Below are 17464 nucleotides of genomic sequence, written 5' to 3' on the forward strand. Positions count from 1 at the left end.
GAGGTTGAAAGCCTGTTTTCAAAACCCGAACTTACATAAGAGGGTTGTCTGCTTTTGAAAGAAGAATCACGGGGGCACCAATACTTCATCATACTTTATTATACTTTGATATTTGTAGGCATTTTGTAAAGGGATGGTTCACTGATGTGGCAGTCCACAAACTGTAGCCTTAGAGGTGTGCAGGGTTGTAAATCCAGGCAGAATCTGCTTGTCAGGCAGGGTGGAGTCGCTGTGGTGTCGTCCTGGAAGAGGGACTGCTGTTTCTTGCTGGCAGGGAGAGCAGTCAAGGTCAGGTGAGGTGAGGTGAGGTGGCAGGAAGGCTGGAGTAGTGCAGATGAACCAGCAGAGCCAACTCAGGCGCTTCTGAATTGCATTTTCGCCATGTGGACCTTCCTGCTACTTTGCCCCTTCTGGATAGCAACAGCAGCCCACTGCCAGGAAGCTGGTGTAGCTGTTCCCCCTCATGCAGCAAGTCACTTCTGCATCTGGGATCACATACAGGTGATGTTGGTATGAGCTGGCGCATCCAGATAGGAAGTAGCACCATGGCAGCCCCAACAGGCATGGTTGTAGTGTATTTTTGAGCCACGCCCGCAGTCCCAAGGGTGATCCTGCTGTATTTATCTCATAGAGAACCCATTGCACAGCTTATGCAAGAATCCTTTGACAAACTGGAAGAAAGTTTCATGAAATCCACTCTGGTTTATTTGGACTTAAATGTGTTTCACGGGGGATCGTTTTTAGCCTTGTTTCTTTTCTGTCTTTACTTCTCTTTCACTCCTCTGTCTCTATTACCAGTCTTTAATGGCCAAACTTTCTAGCATGAAAATCAAAGTGGGCCAGATGCAGTATGAAAAGCAGCGGATGGAACAAAAATGCCAAATGTTAAAGGTGTGGTAGATTGGTTGGGCCTGGTTTTCAACTCATTTCTTTACCACAGCGTTTTGTGACCCCCTGTTCCATTTTGTGTTTCCGCCTTGTTGGAGTTTGTGTGTGCTCTTCAAAAGATAACTGTTTTCCCTGCACATTTGCTTTTTTAAAAACAGTTTTCATTTGGGTCTGTAATGAGGGCAGTGCCCAGGATGAATTTTTAACCACGGCTTCAATAACATGAATGTGTTGAGTAGATCATTCATTGATAGTGGGCATGTCTACACTAAAGACTTAAAGAGGTTTAGCACTTCTGTCTTCTCAGAGAACCCTTGGAATTGCCTCTACTCCCCTGCTCCCAGGGTGTTTTTGGGAAGCAGTACTGGGTGAAAGTGGTATAATACTAATATAAGACAGTATTGTAGATATGGATATGAATACACTCACCCACAGCCATATACACACGCACACGTGTGGAGTTTCCTGTTCAGCACTTGATGGGAAGGAGAATGGTCTTAGCTCAGTGGTAAAGTATATGCTTTGTTGGTAGGAGGCCCACAGTTCCATCTCTGGTGCCTCCAAGTAGGGCTGCAAAAGTCTTTCGCTTGAAACCCCAGAGAGCGGCTGCCAGCCAGTGTCAGCAGAACTGGTCTGACCCAATATAAGGCTGCTTCCTATGTTACAATTGCCAGTTGTGTGTGTGGATAAAACTATTTATGGCCTGAGCAATACATGGGGTTTGTTCTTACAATAAATCTCCATATCTTTCCATAGTACATGGCAGTTTCATATGTATTCTTCCCTCTTCCATCTACCCAAAATATCATACATGCATTATTTCACTGCACTGTTAAATTAGATTTTATGCTATGAGCATGCCTCGAGTTGTTTTTTGGTTTACCGCATTAAGGCTGAAATCCAGTGCACGCTTACCTGGGAGTAAGTGGCTCTCATTTCAGAGGTATACATGCCAAGGACTGCTTAATGCAACACTTGGCGAAAGTGTTTCCTGCATGTCTAAAAGGTGAATAAAATCCTTTTAGTGTCACTTTTCAAATTCAAATGAAGACATTATTAAACATTTAAATTGGAGATGGGATTGCTATGATTGGGAGGCAGGCTGCCCATGCATTTTGTGACGCAGGGAGAAATTGTTTGTTGTAAAGACTGTAAAAGGTTTGATGAGGGCCCTGTGGAACGCCCTCCCACCAGATGTCAAGGAAATAAACAACTATCTGACTTTTAGAAGACATCTGAAGGCGGATGGAAGTTTTTAAGGGAAGTTTTTAATGTTTGATGTTTTATCACTTTTTATTAATAATAATAATAATAATATTCTGTTGGAAGCTACCCAGAGTGGCTGGGGAAAACCAGCCAGAGGGGAGGGGTATAAATTATTATTATTATTATTATTATTATTATTATTATTATTATTATTATTATTATAGATTTCTAAAATGAATTTTAATCTGAAGACCATCTCTAACTTAAATGATTAACTTCAGTTTAGGACTGCCTTTTAAAACACAAAGCTAGTTTTTAAACAGATGTGTTGATTTTCTGTTTGCGCAGGAAGAATTGTCATCATTAAAAGATAAATTAGAACAGAAGGAAGCTGAGATAAAACAGTTGCAAGAGAGACTGGCTCACCAGGTGAAAGGAGATGGAGTGGACATAAATGACAGAGGTAAGGCAACGGACATTGAGGCTCCCTAAAACCATGCTGTATCTACTGTGGTCTGTGGTTTATGACTTGTCTGTTCTAGAAAAAGGCTCAGTTAAACCTACAGACATAGGCTGGTGCATTAGGGTCACCGTATTTCAAAAGTGAAAATCCAGACACAAAAGTTGTTGATTGAGCTTTTTTTGGGAAATGGAACACACACTTCTTGTTGTGTTGGCAAAAACCCAGACATTTTGCTGATTTTTTTGAAATTACCCTTGGACGTATGGCAACCCTAGATGTTGCTTGAGACTGTGTTCTGCTGTTTAATTGCAGGAAGAATTAGAATTGTAGTGTTGGAAGGGACCCCAGGGGGTTGGTCGTCTAGTCCAACTGCCTGCAATGCAGGAATCTTTTGCCCAACGTGGGGCTCAAACCCCCAACCCTGAGATTGAGAGTCTCATGCTCTACTGACTGAGCTATCCCAGAAGCTGCCACTTCTCAAATCTCAACCCATAGGCGTTTTAAAAGACACCCTTCATAGAAAAAGTAATAAACAGACTGGGTCATACCATCTTCACTTGCACATGGCATCTCCCTGGCACCTGATTTTTTCCCATGGATGGCTCAGGTTCTTAGGGAATACTAGTCTCCAATAAACATGGTAAACTATAGGTGGCCTGATCATTGCTTTCTGTTTGTAGTAAAGGGGAGAGGTTATGCACAGGTGCACAAGACTCAAACTAGGTTAAAATTTACTTCTGGAAAGTAATGAGTGAACAAACCTGGAGAATGTTGACTTCTGCATGGCTAAGATAGTAGCATATTTGAGATTTCAGTTGGCTGAATGCTGGCAGGACAATGTATAACTGCTTCTCTTTGTAGGATGACGCTGCTATCCTATTGCTTAGCAACATAAAGCATAACAAAGCAACAATTAACATATATTTAAATTCATTTCTCCATGGTCTGCATTTTATTTCCACATAGGACTGCTTTATTTGTCATGAGTGGTTATGTTTAAATGATCATGGATCTGCAAAATTACTCTAGGAAATTACTATCCTCTAGGATGTATTACTAGGGGACGCAGGTGGCGCTGTGGGTAAAACCTCAGTGCCTAGGACTTGCTGATCGTAAGATCGGTGGTTCGAATCCCCACGGCGGGGTGAGCTCCCGTCTTTCGGTCCCAGCTCCTGCCCACCTAGCAGTTCGAAAGCACCCCTAAGTGCAAGTAGATAAATAGGTACCGCTTTATAGCGGGAAGGTAAACGGCGTTTCCGTGTGCGGCGCTGGTGCTGGCTCGCCAGTTGCAGCTTTGTCACGCTGGCCACGTGACCCGGAAGTGTCTTCGGACAGCGCCGGCTCCCGGCCTCTTGAGCGAGATGAGCGCGCAACCCTAGAGTCGGTCACGACTGGCCCGTACGGGCAGGGGTACCTTTACCTAGGATGTATTACTAGGAATAAAAGATATGTTCACATGTTGAGATTGGGATGAATTCCTTGATACAGTAAAATACAATCAAGAGAGAAAATAGAGCTTATTTATTTATTTTAAATAATGATGACTGTCCTATAATCATTGCTCTCAAAGTGATTTAAAGCAAAATAAAATACAGAATAACATATATCATAGACAAAACAGCAGAGTTTTAAGAGTGAGCGGATAAAAATTAACATTCCTAAAATGCTCGCTGAAATAAAAATGTCTCACAGGGACACTGAAATCCATACAGCTTTGCCATCTGAGGATAAGTTATTATGTAAACAAATCCCAAGTTGAGCAGTTCTGAGAGATCCTGGGTATTATCGTGTGTCAGTGACAGATTCTAAAACAATATATTTCAAAAATTAATTAACGGTGAGGCTATGGCAGCATGTATCTCATAAGCACATGGATGGGAGAACACTGGAATATAAGCATTCGAAAGGAAAGATGATTTGCAAATATAAGAAATAAATAAATAAAAAGATCACTATAGTAATTATTATAAATAGTTGTATCTTGGCAAGTTCAAAATAGGGATGGGGATGTATGTAAAAATGTGCTGAATTCTTCCATCTGTGAAGAGATTTGTGCAATAAGATACAAAACCTAGAGTCACTTTTATGAGAATTGTAAGGGGATGCAGCTCAAACACTACTTTATTATATGAATCATGAATAAGGACTGTACTATGTATGACTTTATTTTCATTACTGTTGAAATTGCTTTAATGCTTATAAACTCCATCTAACTTCAAATTCAATGGGTTTTCCTGCACAGATGAAAATTGTAAAAAGAAGCTCAAAGACAAAAGTAAGGTTTTTGGTGTCTTTCCACAAGAACTTACATTTGACACACTTTTCCAGTACAGCTTTCTGCATGTGTCATATAAAATAATTTTAACAAAATGCTGTTAGACTGCTTCATCTTCCATCCTCATTTTCAATGGAAATCCAAATGGAAAGAGTAAAATGAAATCTTGCATTTTAAATCTTCCATTTTTTTGTTTCAAATTAGAAAGCATTTGATCCATTGATTTCTTGCCTAAGAAATAAACTAAATATTTAATAAACAACCTTCTATTTTAATCTATTTGCCAGGATTAATCTCAGCATAGGCTATATCTATATATTCTATTCTCACAGGAACAATCTATTTTCTTTCTGGTTTATTTTATATCTTTCTATTTTTGGTACCCTCTAAGAGGAAAAGCAATTGGGCCGTAAGGCCACTCAGAATTAAGAATGCTGTCAAGAGACATTGGTTTCAGCAGGCTAACTTTGTGGGTTAGTTTCACACCTAATGCAGAACCATGATCTGGCATTGCATGCATGAACCCTGTGCTTGCGTGTTCCAGTGCTTTCTCTCACTACTGATTTAATGAAAAAACATCCAAACAGGGCAAACTATTCTTTGTGCAAACCATAGTTTGAATGTCATTTGTGCACAAACTATAGCTTTTCTACTTTGCATGTAACTACAACCTATGATTTGCTACTAAATTGGCAATGAGGAACTAAACTGGAGCACATAGAATAGAATCATAGAATTGTAGAGTTGGAAAGTACACCTCTTACACATGAGGTGGGAGGTGGGAGGGAGAAGGGAGCACAGAACTTCTTCATGCCATACCAGACCATGGTTTGGTGTTGCGCCTGAGCCAAGTTGCAATTGGATTGTGACCATGGAATACAATGATATTCAGCTTTGCTCCACTGATACTTGAGTGTTTTTGGAGAGAACATAGGAAATTCTGAATGAATTGCAACTGACATAAGGGAAATAAGTTTTAACCCAGCTGATATTTAGTAGGAAATTAAAAGATTGTAAGGTTTTAATCAGGGAGTGATATGTAATACATTTTTCTAATTTATAACTCTGAATGGTATGAATGTTCATTGTTAATGAGGATAAAGGATGAAGCAGAGTTTATAATGAACTCAAGTTTTAACCTCTTTTTATATTTGTGCTGCAACTATACATTTTAGCATGACTTTTCATCACAGCAGATATATATATTCCATCCCATCATGATTCTCTCATTTTTACAACCATTTTTAGTTACGGCTAAGCATCACTATGCCATCAGTTTCTTTTATCATTACCATCAACGGCCTAATTCCATTGCTCTTGTTGAACTTATTGGTATCTCAAAGGAATGCTTGGCTGCTGGCACAATGAAATATTGTTGCATTTCATGTTATTATAATTGGTTTAATCTCTAAGAACTTGTTTATAACATTTAATAATTTAAGAGAGAGATCTAAGGCAAGTGTTGCATTGCATTTTTATAGAATTTTAGCATTGTAGTGCCCAAGAATAAGAAAGTATTTAGTCAGATCAGCCATGGTCATGTTGGGTGGCAGGCTACTGTCACCTGAGGCACTTGAATATGGAGGGGGAAATGATTCGCTTTTCAAGGTTATGTTGCCAGGAGTGCAGAAACAATGTTTGTGTGCTTTAGACACTCTTAAAACATAATAGGTGTGTGAGATATGATGTTTACTGATCTTTGTGAAAAGTTATGAAGGTAAGTCACTTATAACTTGCTCCATAAGAACTGTGTTTGATTTGCTTTCTTCTTTTTGAAATGTTTAGATTGTTCTAAAATGAAGAGGAAGTGATTGCTTCTGACACATTATAAACTTTAGAGTTTGCTTTTTAAAAATGGTTCTTTTTAGCTTTCTGCTTGCACTTCAGTTGACTTTTGGTTGTTTCTGTGTTTTAGATATTGAGGTGCAGAAAATGAAGAAAGCTGTAGAATCTCTAATGGCAGCAAATGAAGAAAAGGTACCGGAATGTTCTTTAGTTTTCACATTTGTTTATTCAGTTGAACTTGTGGCTTCTGCAGAGAATCAATAAGATGGGAGCACAAATTATGGCCCTTATTAAGGGGTAAGAATCAATAACAATTCCCCAAAATGAAAATGGCAAAGTTTAAGAGTGCAATGCAACAAGTGGGACTTTGCTTGATTAGTGCGAGTGATTCTGAAGTATTCTTTGTCTAACATCTTGGATTTCTTAACTCACAATTGCCCATTGTTTGCCACCACCATTTTTATTTTTTATTTTTTGAAATTGTGGTGTTATCCAATGTTCCCTAGAAGTGCATGGAAGCAAAAGACCAATCTTAATTACAACAGATAAGAGTCTCTCTTTCTCCAGGATCGGAAGATTGAGGAGCTTCGACAGTCTCTCAATCGATATAAGAAAGTGCAGGACATGGTGATACTGGCTCAGGTCAAAAAAGGTACTTCAAGAGCTTTAACATGGGTCGTTTTACAATGTTTTACCATATGTTTGTTCTCCTTAACTGAATAACACCATTTTGTTTTCAATGAAATGGCCAAGTAACCTCTCAAGTTTAGGTTTGTTTACATGCAGAAGACATAAATCATTCCAAAAAAGAACCGGTAGATCTGGATACTCAAGGATTCTTCAGTTGCCTGTTAGCATCTCAGGATAGTCATTTATTTGGGGCTAATGGTTTAATCTGAAAACACTAATGGCACATTTCATTGAAAATTAATTGGTCAATTCCCTGACCAATTAATTTTCACTGAAGTGTGCCATTAGTGTTTTCAGAAGGGAATTTTCTTTCGACCTTAGGGAAATGTCTTAAGAATAAATATTGCTATATAGGTCTGGATGAGAGTTAAGTTTGGATAAAGTAAAAGTAAAAGTGGTTTCTAAAAATATGGTAAAATCAAGGATTTTGTTGATAAGATGTTTGAAAAAGGAATTTATGTGGTTTTGGTAAAAAGATATTAAAGGATTAATTAAAAATGAATTGATGAAAGAGAGAAGGTAAAGATACAGTATTTTAAAACAAATTATTAAGATAATTAGGTTGGAAGGATTTGCTGAAACAACAATCTAAATTAGAATACAAAAATGGGAGGTGTGAGGAGGTTCAAGGAAATAAGTAAAGGAAGAAAGTTTGATTTGTTTCTTTTTTCTTTTTTCTTTTTTCTTCTTTTTTAATGATTGTATTTTTTATGTGTTTTTCTTCTTTTAAAAAAAATTGTTTTCCCTTTTTTATTGTAACCTTTAAAATTTTGAATAAAGATTATTTAAAAAAAAAGACAATTAATTGGTCAAGTTCTGTTAATTGTAATGGGAAGACTAAGAACAGTGCTTAATTGCCTCTCCCATTGAAATACAATGACACTTTAAAATGCTTAACTTTTGTGTATGGTGCCTAAAGTGTTCTGTGGGTCTGGATGCCCTTCCTAGTCACAGCCACTTGTATTCAAAGCAATCACCTGCTGTTTATTACACCTGGAGCAATCCACAACCTTTCATTTTTGTAATCTGTATGACAAATGCTGATTGGCAGAGTGGGGTTTACAACTTTGATTTGGAAGTGCAGCAGCAGGATGAGATGCAATTGGTTTTTGTGGGATTGAATGAGTTAGTTGAATGTCTTTTTTCTTACTCAAATTCTTCCGTAATTGATTGCCATTCTCCATTTCCAATTAATTATTACCCTCGTCCATTTTCTGCAATGGGGATAGCTCAAGTAGAGAAAGATGATGAGACCAAAACCCTCATGGTGTCTGACAGATGATTCAGCGGAAATGTTCAAACAAGGTTTTGAATTTGTGCCTTGACAAACGAACCCTCAACTTTTTAGGGAATCTCGTTATAGAAAAGCAACTTGCGATATTACCAAAATGCAAAAATGTACATATAAAACTTTTCAAATGCAAAATGTAAAACTTTACATGATGAAACCATGGCCATTCCCCAAAGAATCATCACTTTCACTGTTTGCAGGCATTTTGTAGGGAATCATTAAGGCTGAAATGTAGATAAATTTATCCTTTGAGGTCTGAAATGCTTTGCAGCATTCCTTACAGCGTTTTTCTGTGTGCTGCTTGCTTCATCATATCCTGGTCTCCGCTGTAGAATAGCAATCTCCTGCCTTTATTTCTTCCCTTGTCATACGTGTTTCTTTCCCTAGTTCTTTCTGTTTGATATGGAATTAACTTGGTTGTGCTTTACAGTGGAAGCTTCTAGCAATCCCTTCCCATAGGCTTCTAGACCAGGGTCCATTATCACTTGCATGTGGTCTGGCACATTCTTGGAAACGGCAAATACATTCACATATGAAAGGCCTTCCAGGCTGAAATAATGTCATCTATACCAAAACAGGGAGTCTGTTGTTGATTTCTTCCCTGGAGCTAGTCTACCCAAGTGCAGTTAGGAAGACCATTGGCATGACCATTTCCCCTGATTGCCTCTATTTTTATCACACTTAGGCTGCACTCCTGTACCTGCTCACCTGGAAGATGAGCCCCATTCAACTCAAGATGGAATTAGTTTTGAGTAGATAGGTTTGCAGTTGCCTGTTAGGATCACAGTCCTTGTGTGTCAGCAGCTGCACAATTGCGTTGTGTGTGCAGGTGCCCAAAGGAAGAAATCAATATATCATGCATCCCTTGGAATTGGATTTAGCTTTTAAGCACCGATGCATGTTCAGCAATTGTTTTAGTTACAAAACCATAATCCCTAGACTAGAATGTCAGCCTGAGTATTGCTAAGTCTGTGTTCAGAGTGAGAATATTCATATAGAATTTCTCTTCTGTGGTGTTAGGAAAGGATGATGAATGTGAGGAGTCTACAAACTCAGGATCTCTTTCAATGACTTTGTCAGATGAACAGATTCTAAACGAATATGAGAAAAGTCCATCCCCTACACCAGGAGAAGGCTCTCCAAACTACGAAGAGTTTGGAACACAAACTCCTGAAAAGGTATTTCTTTAATATTTCTCTCCCTGCTTCTAGATTTGCTTTCTTGTAAACTTAATTGGTATCCCAGCTGTTGTTAGAAATTAAACTTTGTACTTGTAGAAGACTTAAATGTAAGGCTTAACTTAGTACAGTTTCCCTTGTTTCATAGATATATTCCCTTTCTGGGTCTTGTGATTTTGAGGTGAAATAGCTACATGATGATTTGTGGATTAAATAATTTTTATTGCTACGTTTCGTGACAGTGTAGATCTAGCATTAACCATTGTCAGCAACAAAGAGTAAGGTAAAAGGTAAAGGGACCCCTGACCATTAGGTCCAGTCGTGGCCAACTCTGGGGTTGCGGTGCTCATCTCGCTTTATTGGCCAAGGGAGCCGGCATACAGCTTCCGGGTCATGTGGTCAGCATGACTAAGCCGCTTCTGGCAAACCAGAGCAGGGTAAACGCCGTTTACCTTCCCGCCTGAGCGGTACCTATTTATCTACTTGCACTTTGTGCTTTCAAACTGCTAGGTTGGCAGGAGCAGGGACCGAGCAACGGGAGCTCACCCCGTCGCGGGGATTCGAACCACCGACCTTCTGATCAGCAAGCCCTAAGCTCTGTGGTTTAACCCACAGTGCCACCTGCGTCCCGAACAAAGAGTAAACTGTGGATCAAATGTTCAGATTCCCCATCCCCCGCCATCTCCATTAACCACAACGAGGAAACTTGGGAAGGAAACTGGAGTGTGAGTGGGGATGGGGAAAGAGAGCAAATGATTCCACAGCCCTCTCCTGGTTTAGGAAGCCATGATTTATATTACGAAAGTGTCACATGACTTAAGGCTGCAATTCTCTGTGCACTTGACTAGGAGTAAGCGCCTTTGGACACAGTAGAGCAAAAATTGCATAGGATTGGATCTCATGAACCAATTTAGAGGAGGACTGCAATATTAAGTTGATGAATAACATCAATAACCTGATTTATCACAAGGCAGATCTTTTTTAAGTGGTTGGTTAATTTATAATACAAGTAGTTATTAAAATGGAAGTATCTGGGGCTATCATAGTCCATCGCAGAAAAGGATACCACTGCTAAGACAGAAGCTGCTGCAACATATGCATTCATCACCTAAAAACAAAAAAAGAGTATCAGTGGATTTTAAAAATTCATGTGCCAATTGATTTTTAAGAGGCTGCCTGCCTTATCTTAGCTATATTTGTTGTTGCTCATAAATAAAAGTTCATGTGTCACTTTTTGGGTCTAGAAGCGCCTCCTCCCCACCGCACCCCACTGCCGTGGCTCACATTAAAAAGAAAAGAGAAGGGACTTCTGACTTCGGTTTCTTAAATAGTAGCATTCTATGTTGCATGGCAAGCGCTCTTAAAAAGGTCCCCCGCCCAAAAAGCAGTTTGTAGCATAACTTGGGGAAATTTCTTTAAATGGAGGATTTAAAATCTACTTTTTTGCTTTGCCTAATAGGACATGGCAAATGTTACAATAGAATTAAGGAGGATTTGATCCTACCAAGTTTAAAGCATTTGCCTTGTAGACCGATGGGTGTTACGTCAGAATTATGTGCGAATGAAAAGGGGAGTGAGTGTGTTACCAGAAGGCCCTTTGTTAAGATGAGTGCTCAGGTGATCTCAGAGTGCGTTCTGGATGATGCGAAAGAGTTGTATCCCTTGTTTGTATTCTGCTTTGTGCAATAGGTAACATTTCATGTTGGAGGTCTTGCTGCAGTTGTATTTTCCAACGACTGTATAGATGAATTGGATATGAGGATCTATGACTATCAAGTGTAGGCTGTATGATGAACCTGAATGATAAATGTGAAGGCTTCAGGCTGTTGAGCCTTGAGTGTATTGTGTGCCTAATGTGTATCTCTGCTGCCTTCTCACGGGAGTGCTGATGTGCTTTCCCCCCTTGTAGAATTCACCACAGATCCATACTAGTGTCTTGCAAGTTCCCATTCCTTCTTTTTCACCAGCATCCAGACGTTCAACAGAATCAACTGATAAAGTTATTGCAAGTGATGCCAGGTATGGATACTTTACCCGAAAAAGAAAGAAAGAAAGCCACTTGTGGTGATAAAAATGTGCTGAATAATGACATAATGTCTGTTTGATAAAGCAGATTAAGGTCTACAGCTTCAGCAACAGTGTGGCAGTGGTGGTACGTTTTCCAAAAATGGAAGGTTGTTAAGACAATGAAATGGCAAAATGGAGTAAATTACGAACACATCTTACATGGGGATTTTGGTTCCAAGTGTTCTGCGTATACATGAAAATCACATATACACAAACCCTTGGAGCTGTTCTGCAGCTAGCAGCGGAGGAGGGGAGAGAGAATCCCCAGCACTCCCAGAGCCTGCGCTCTGTGCCAGCAAGCAAGAGGGGGAGCTGAAAAGCTATTTTTGTGCCCAGTAACCCAAGCAGACCCTTATTAGAGGGCATATTTTTATTAGATGCCTTAAATTCACCATGTTCTAACTTGTTGCTTTTTACAGTGAAAAACACACACCGATGGCGTCTATGGGAACACAGCTAGGCGACACAAAATTGTAAGTATTTTGTAATTGTGATATTGCACAGGGATATTTTAAAAGCTGAGAACAATTTAATGTGATACCTTGTTTATATTGTTTCTTGCTTCCTTCCCTCACCCTGATGCCTGCTGTTTTAATCTACTTCAGTTTTCCATTTCTATTGCAGTATGAAGCGCCTTCAAACAAGCTATATAGCACCAGGAATTTACAGAATTTTGTAATATATCCTAAAGTATATGTGGTTGCCTTTTGCACTAATACAAAGGAGAGATTGGCTGGCATAGTGGACTGCTAGTATGCCCAAATTCTTAATCATTATCACCCATGCGTAATTTAATGGCTTAGTTAAATGCTTTGCTGAATTGGGGTTTACTTTTTTATAACAGAATTTCTAACACAAAAGTTCTGCACTGACTACTTCAGTATAATATTCTTACTAGACTATCTTAGTAAAGAATCGGAGCAGAAATGGACAGTATGAGAAGAATATTGTACTGAACAATGTGTGCCTTTTGGCAGTTTGTGGTTAGTAAGTGGTACTTCAGTGGCATTTGGTGGACTTTTATTTCCTTCAGAATGCATTTGACAGAGGCTGAAATCATAATAACTTGCTCTGGAGGGAAGTCTTCATGGTTACTAAATACAGCACTAGGGAGATGCGAAAGAGACGGCTAGTTTAGATGTTACTTGAAGGCCCCATCCCATGGAGGTGCATGAGGCCTGCTTGCTGGACCTGCGCATTCAAGGAGGAATGCAGTGTCTACATTGCGGCCTGTGCAGTTAGGCCTGAATTCTACCATCAATTCCTCAGATATGGAAATCAGCTGTGGGATTGGGTCTGCTTGTTCCCACACAAACAAGCACATTCATTCACCCCCTTTGTGTGATGAGCCAAATATTAGACTCTTTAACTACCATTTGAACCAGCCCTGGGTAATACAACATTCCATTAACTGAAAGCAAACCATGGTGAAAGGAGATTTTACTACAGCTTTAGTGTGATATCTGAATTGACAAATTGTAGTTACATCTCTGGAGGTCACTACCCCTATAGGCTGGAGTGCAGAACAGATGGAAACTAAAACCAGGTGAGCAGTTCTGATTTTGAGCTGGCCGATATACCGTATATTTTGTCCCATAGGGCGCACCTAGGTTTTTTTTGGGGGGGGAATAAAGAAAAAAATTATTCCCCCCCCCCAGGTGCGGGGCTGGGGTGGGGGAAGCCCGAGCTTCCCCCGACCCCAGCCCCCAGAACAGGCTGCTGCCTGCAAGCCTTCCCCCAGCAGCCCCGACAAGCTCTGGGAGTATTCCCCACCTCCCGCAGAAGCCGCACGCTCTTTAAAGGGGCCGCGCGGCTTCTATTGGCTTTTCTAGGAGATGGGGGAATTCCCCCACCTCCCTGAAAAGTCCGCAGGCTGCCATCCGCAAGCCTTGGGAGCCCGGCGGGAAGTCGTGCCGGGCTCCCAAGGCTTGCGGAGAGCTTCCTGAAGCCTGGAGAGTGAGAGGGGTCAGTGCGCATCGACCCCTCTCGCTCTCCAGGCTTCAGCGAAAGCCTGCATTCGCCCCATAGGACGCACACACATTTCCCCTTCATTTTTGGAGGGGGAAAAGTGCATCCTATAGGGCGAAAAATACAGTATTTGGAGACCTGGTTATCACAGATCATGTTTGAATTGAGCTGGTGCTCTTGCAGAAAAGTTAAAATGGCCCACATCAGGATTAATCCAATTCTGCTGCTACATAATTAAGAGTGCACAATTACTCGGAAGTAAGTTGCACTATTTTCAGCAGGACTTGCTCCTAAATAGGTATGTGTAGGATTGTAGGTCTAAGTTACTTGGAAAGTGCACAAATGTCATCGCAGTGGGGAGAAGAGAGGCTGAAAAAAGCAATTACATTAGCTAAGTACACAATTTTCTGGGTTTCAAGCATGTGTATTGTACTTAGGTTGCAATTCTGAATACATTTCTTCAGCCTCTGTAATCAGTGAAATGGTGGTTTACTTTTTGAATGACGCTATGGCTTCTAAAGTACATGAAATGCAGAACAGAAAAGCATGCTCATTGACCGCATGTCTGAAACATTGAACAGCTACAGTTTTGACACTGCACATTCATACCCTCAATCTGAAAAATAGCATGCAATTTGATGTTTTGGGTGTATAATTTATCAGCATGTAGCTTGAAAAATGGGAAATTTGTGTTGAATGCTGCGTGTGTGTACATACCACTGCAAGTTAGTGTTGGGAAAGAAATTTGGTTCAGTGTGCATTTTAATGTACACCTACCTAATTCATCCCGCAATCTGCAACAATATGTGAATCAAAACCCAGTGTGAGAGCCAGTGTGGTGTAGTGGTTAAGAGCGGTAGTCTCGTAATCTGGGGAACCGGGTTCGAGTCTCCGCTCCTCCACATGCAACTGCTGGGTGACCTTGGGCCAGTCACACTTCTCTGAAGTCTCTCAGCCCCACTCACCTCACAGAGTGTTTGTTGTGGGGGAGGAAGGAAAAGGAGAATGTTAGCCGCTTTGAGACTCCTTAAAGGGAGTGAAAGGTGGGATATCAAATCCAACCTCTTCTTCTTCTTCTTCCTTTGGAATTCACACTTCCCTGAATTTTGCAATGCAGTTCTCAAACTGAAAATGTTTTTACAAAAATGCATATATTAAGGGGGAATGTGTATATTAGTGAGAATTGCTTGCAAAAATGTGCACTGAATATTAGGCAAAATTACATACAAAGTTATTAGGAAAGATGTTGATGAATTTTCATGTGAATTTCTTTACTGTGAACTGGGACTGAGGGTTTCTTAACCCTTCCCATGCCTGTTATCACCTTCAAAGGCTGCTCCCAGCCAGGTTTATTTCAGTTTTGGGGGAAATGATTAAAATTGTCTTGGAGGGGTACAGCGTGCATCTTCAATAAATAATATGTGGGAGTAGAAAACCACATGTTTTTCTTGTCATGTAAACTTCAGCCCTTAATATCCTCATTTTTGCAGATGGATGGTAAGCGAGATAATAGGTCTATAGCTATCTACTCAGTTCGTGCAAAAAATAAGATTTGAACCATGGTGTTTCTTGGTCTAGAAGTCATTTTCTGGTATAATCTACTGGTAGTGGTCAATGAAATGGTATTACAGTCATTCCTTAGATCCCGAACATTCTGGAACTCTTGACGTTTTGGATCCTGGACGCTGCAAACCCAGAAGTGAGTGTTTCAGTTTTCGAACATTCTTTTGGAACCCAAACGTCCAGTGGAGCTTCCACAGCTTCTGATTGGCTGCAGGAGCTTTGTGCAGCCAATCAGAAGCTGCAATTTGGTTTTTGAGCATTTTGGAAGTCCATTCAACTTTCAAGGTACGACTGTATAACCATTCAGATTCATATAGGTGTCACTATAGTTGAGAGGGAGACAAAATTTGCTTTAACTTGCCCTTTCTTCCCCCTTTCCTCTGTTTAAATAAAGTTGCATATTGCTTTAACCTTTATTGTTATTAAAAGATTGTGTTCAGGATGCAAGATCGGTTACTTATTTTTCTTTTCTTCTTTTCCTGTGATTCTAGAACTTCAGCTCTGCAAAAATCCAGCAGTCTTGGAAACTTGAAGAAAGAAGTCTCTGATGTATGTAGGCCTATGTCATTGTTTAAATTAACCGTTAGCTGTTTCTTAAAAATGCTGACCCAACTTGTAGGTTGTATTCAGCATAGCACTAAGCAAAATGTTCCATCAGTTCAAGAGTTTCTTTTTGTGCAACTAATACTTCCCCCTTTTCCTCCCCACATCTTCCCCCTATATCTGTTCTGACTCCACCCCCCAACCTTTGGAGCAGATTTGGCCATGAGGTGGGGCACACAGGAAGGAGAAAGGGAAAACCTAATTGCACTGGTGCTAATCCTTGGACTAGCACAACTATTGAGTTGAATATCATCTGTCTTTCCCTCTCGTTCAGTTCTTTCCTCTGAGGTGTAGCTCACACATGATGATTGCAATATATCAACTGATGACTTGCATATGTAAAACAAGCTCTTTTTGTCTGATCTCAAATCATGGGGAAAGAAGCGGGGCTGTATGTTCCTTTGGATGTATATATCCATTTGTTCAATAAATCCTTATGACTTAGACTCTGTTCAAAGGCTCTCTCAAAGAAAATATTATCTTACCCTTTTCTAATAATTGCAGTTCAGTTTTGTTCAAATAAGGAGTTTCTGAAACCTTTAAAATGCTTTTATAGGCTGCCCTGTATGCAGCCAAATTAATACACTCTGGTAAATGTTGTAAGTAGACTAACATGTTTTAGTTGAAATTAATTGGATGTATTGAATCAAAGTTTATTTAAAGTGTTTAATGCTTCAAACTTTTCCCTAGCAGGACAAAGAGTCTGTGCAGAAGCAGGAAGAGGTAATGTTTCTCTGTGCTGTGTGTTAAAGAAGAAATTGCAGGCGCAATCCAGAGAAAGTTGCACTCACTTAAGTCCCGATGAAGCAGATGGAATTAGATTATATCCTTGCTCATTTTCTTGGCTTGTTCTTCAATATTAAGCCAGAGTTTCCCAGTTCTGGTGCAGTGGTCAATTTTGGCCTAATGTGAACCAGGATCTTCACTGTTCTTTCACTGTTTCATATAGTTTATGAAGCCTTGGGTGATAGAAAACAGTCATTGACTCCAAATTACTGTAGCATCCTGGTAGCACCTCCTCCCCTTTACCACAGTACCAGCATGCTGGTAAAAAGCACATGCTGAACACCAGAGTCTACAATGCCTTTTTTCTTTGAGTTGTGTGCTTGTGCCTTCTGAACATACATAGAACAAGGGTGGGGGACTGGAGATCTTAAGCCTAGTAGACGTATCTCTTACTCCTGTTTACTAATTTTTTTAAAAGCAGGGACAGCTAACCTGTGGCCCTCAGATATTGCTAAACTACTGCTCCCTTCACCCCTGAGTGTTGACCATTTTAGCTGGGGCTGATGGAAGTTGGGATCCAACAGCACCTGCAGATTAGCAACCCCCCTTCTAAAGACTAACATTTTTATGAATCAATTTGCCTTTTAAAATTATTCAAAATAGTTTTTAACAGAAGATATCACTCCGTAATTTGCAAGTACAACCTATTGCAGGGCTGTAGCTCAGTGGTACAGCATCTGCTTTGCATGTAGAAAGTTGCA

The 17464-nt window shown here is 40.1% G+C and overlaps 1 protein-coding gene and 1 long non-coding RNA gene across 3 annotated transcripts in view; one reads left to right on the forward strand and one right to left on the reverse strand.

Annotated features, from left to right (window-relative positions):
- PPFIBP1 (PPFIA binding protein 1) overlaps positions 1-17464 on the forward strand; it is a 126630-nt gene that overhangs the window by 91352 nt on the left and 17814 nt on the right. For both annotated transcript variants that reach the window (XM_053407567.1, XM_053407565.1), the window contains exons 8-18: positions 799-891; positions 2443-2557; positions 4800-4832; positions 6748-6809; positions 7185-7269; positions 9619-9776; positions 11686-11795; positions 12263-12316; positions 12468-12518; positions 15866-15923; positions 16668-16700. In XM_053407567.1, coding sequence (XP_053263542.1) covers positions 799-891; positions 2443-2557; positions 4800-4832; positions 6748-6809; positions 7185-7269; positions 9619-9776; positions 11686-11795; positions 12263-12316; positions 12468-12518; positions 15866-15923; positions 16668-16700 — 852 coding nt within the window. The remainder of the gene's footprint in view (positions 1-798; positions 892-2442; positions 2558-4799; positions 4833-6747; positions 6810-7184; positions 7270-9618; positions 9777-11685; positions 11796-12262; positions 12317-12467; positions 12519-15865; positions 15924-16667; positions 16701-17464) is intronic.
- On the reverse strand, positions 3095-3409 carry LOC128422931 (uncharacterized). Its single transcript, XR_008332623.1, has 2 exons — positions 3319-3409; positions 3095-3227 (listed from the first exon to the last, which is right to left on the reverse strand). It is a non-coding gene; the product is annotated as an uncharacterized LOC128422931 (long non-coding RNA).

This window comes from Podarcis raffonei, chromosome 10 (assembly GCF_027172205.1).
Source record: "Podarcis raffonei isolate rPodRaf1 chromosome 10, rPodRaf1.pri, whole genome shotgun sequence".
Classification (NCBI taxonomy): Eukaryota; Metazoa; Chordata; class Lepidosauria; order Squamata; family Lacertidae; genus Podarcis; species Podarcis raffonei.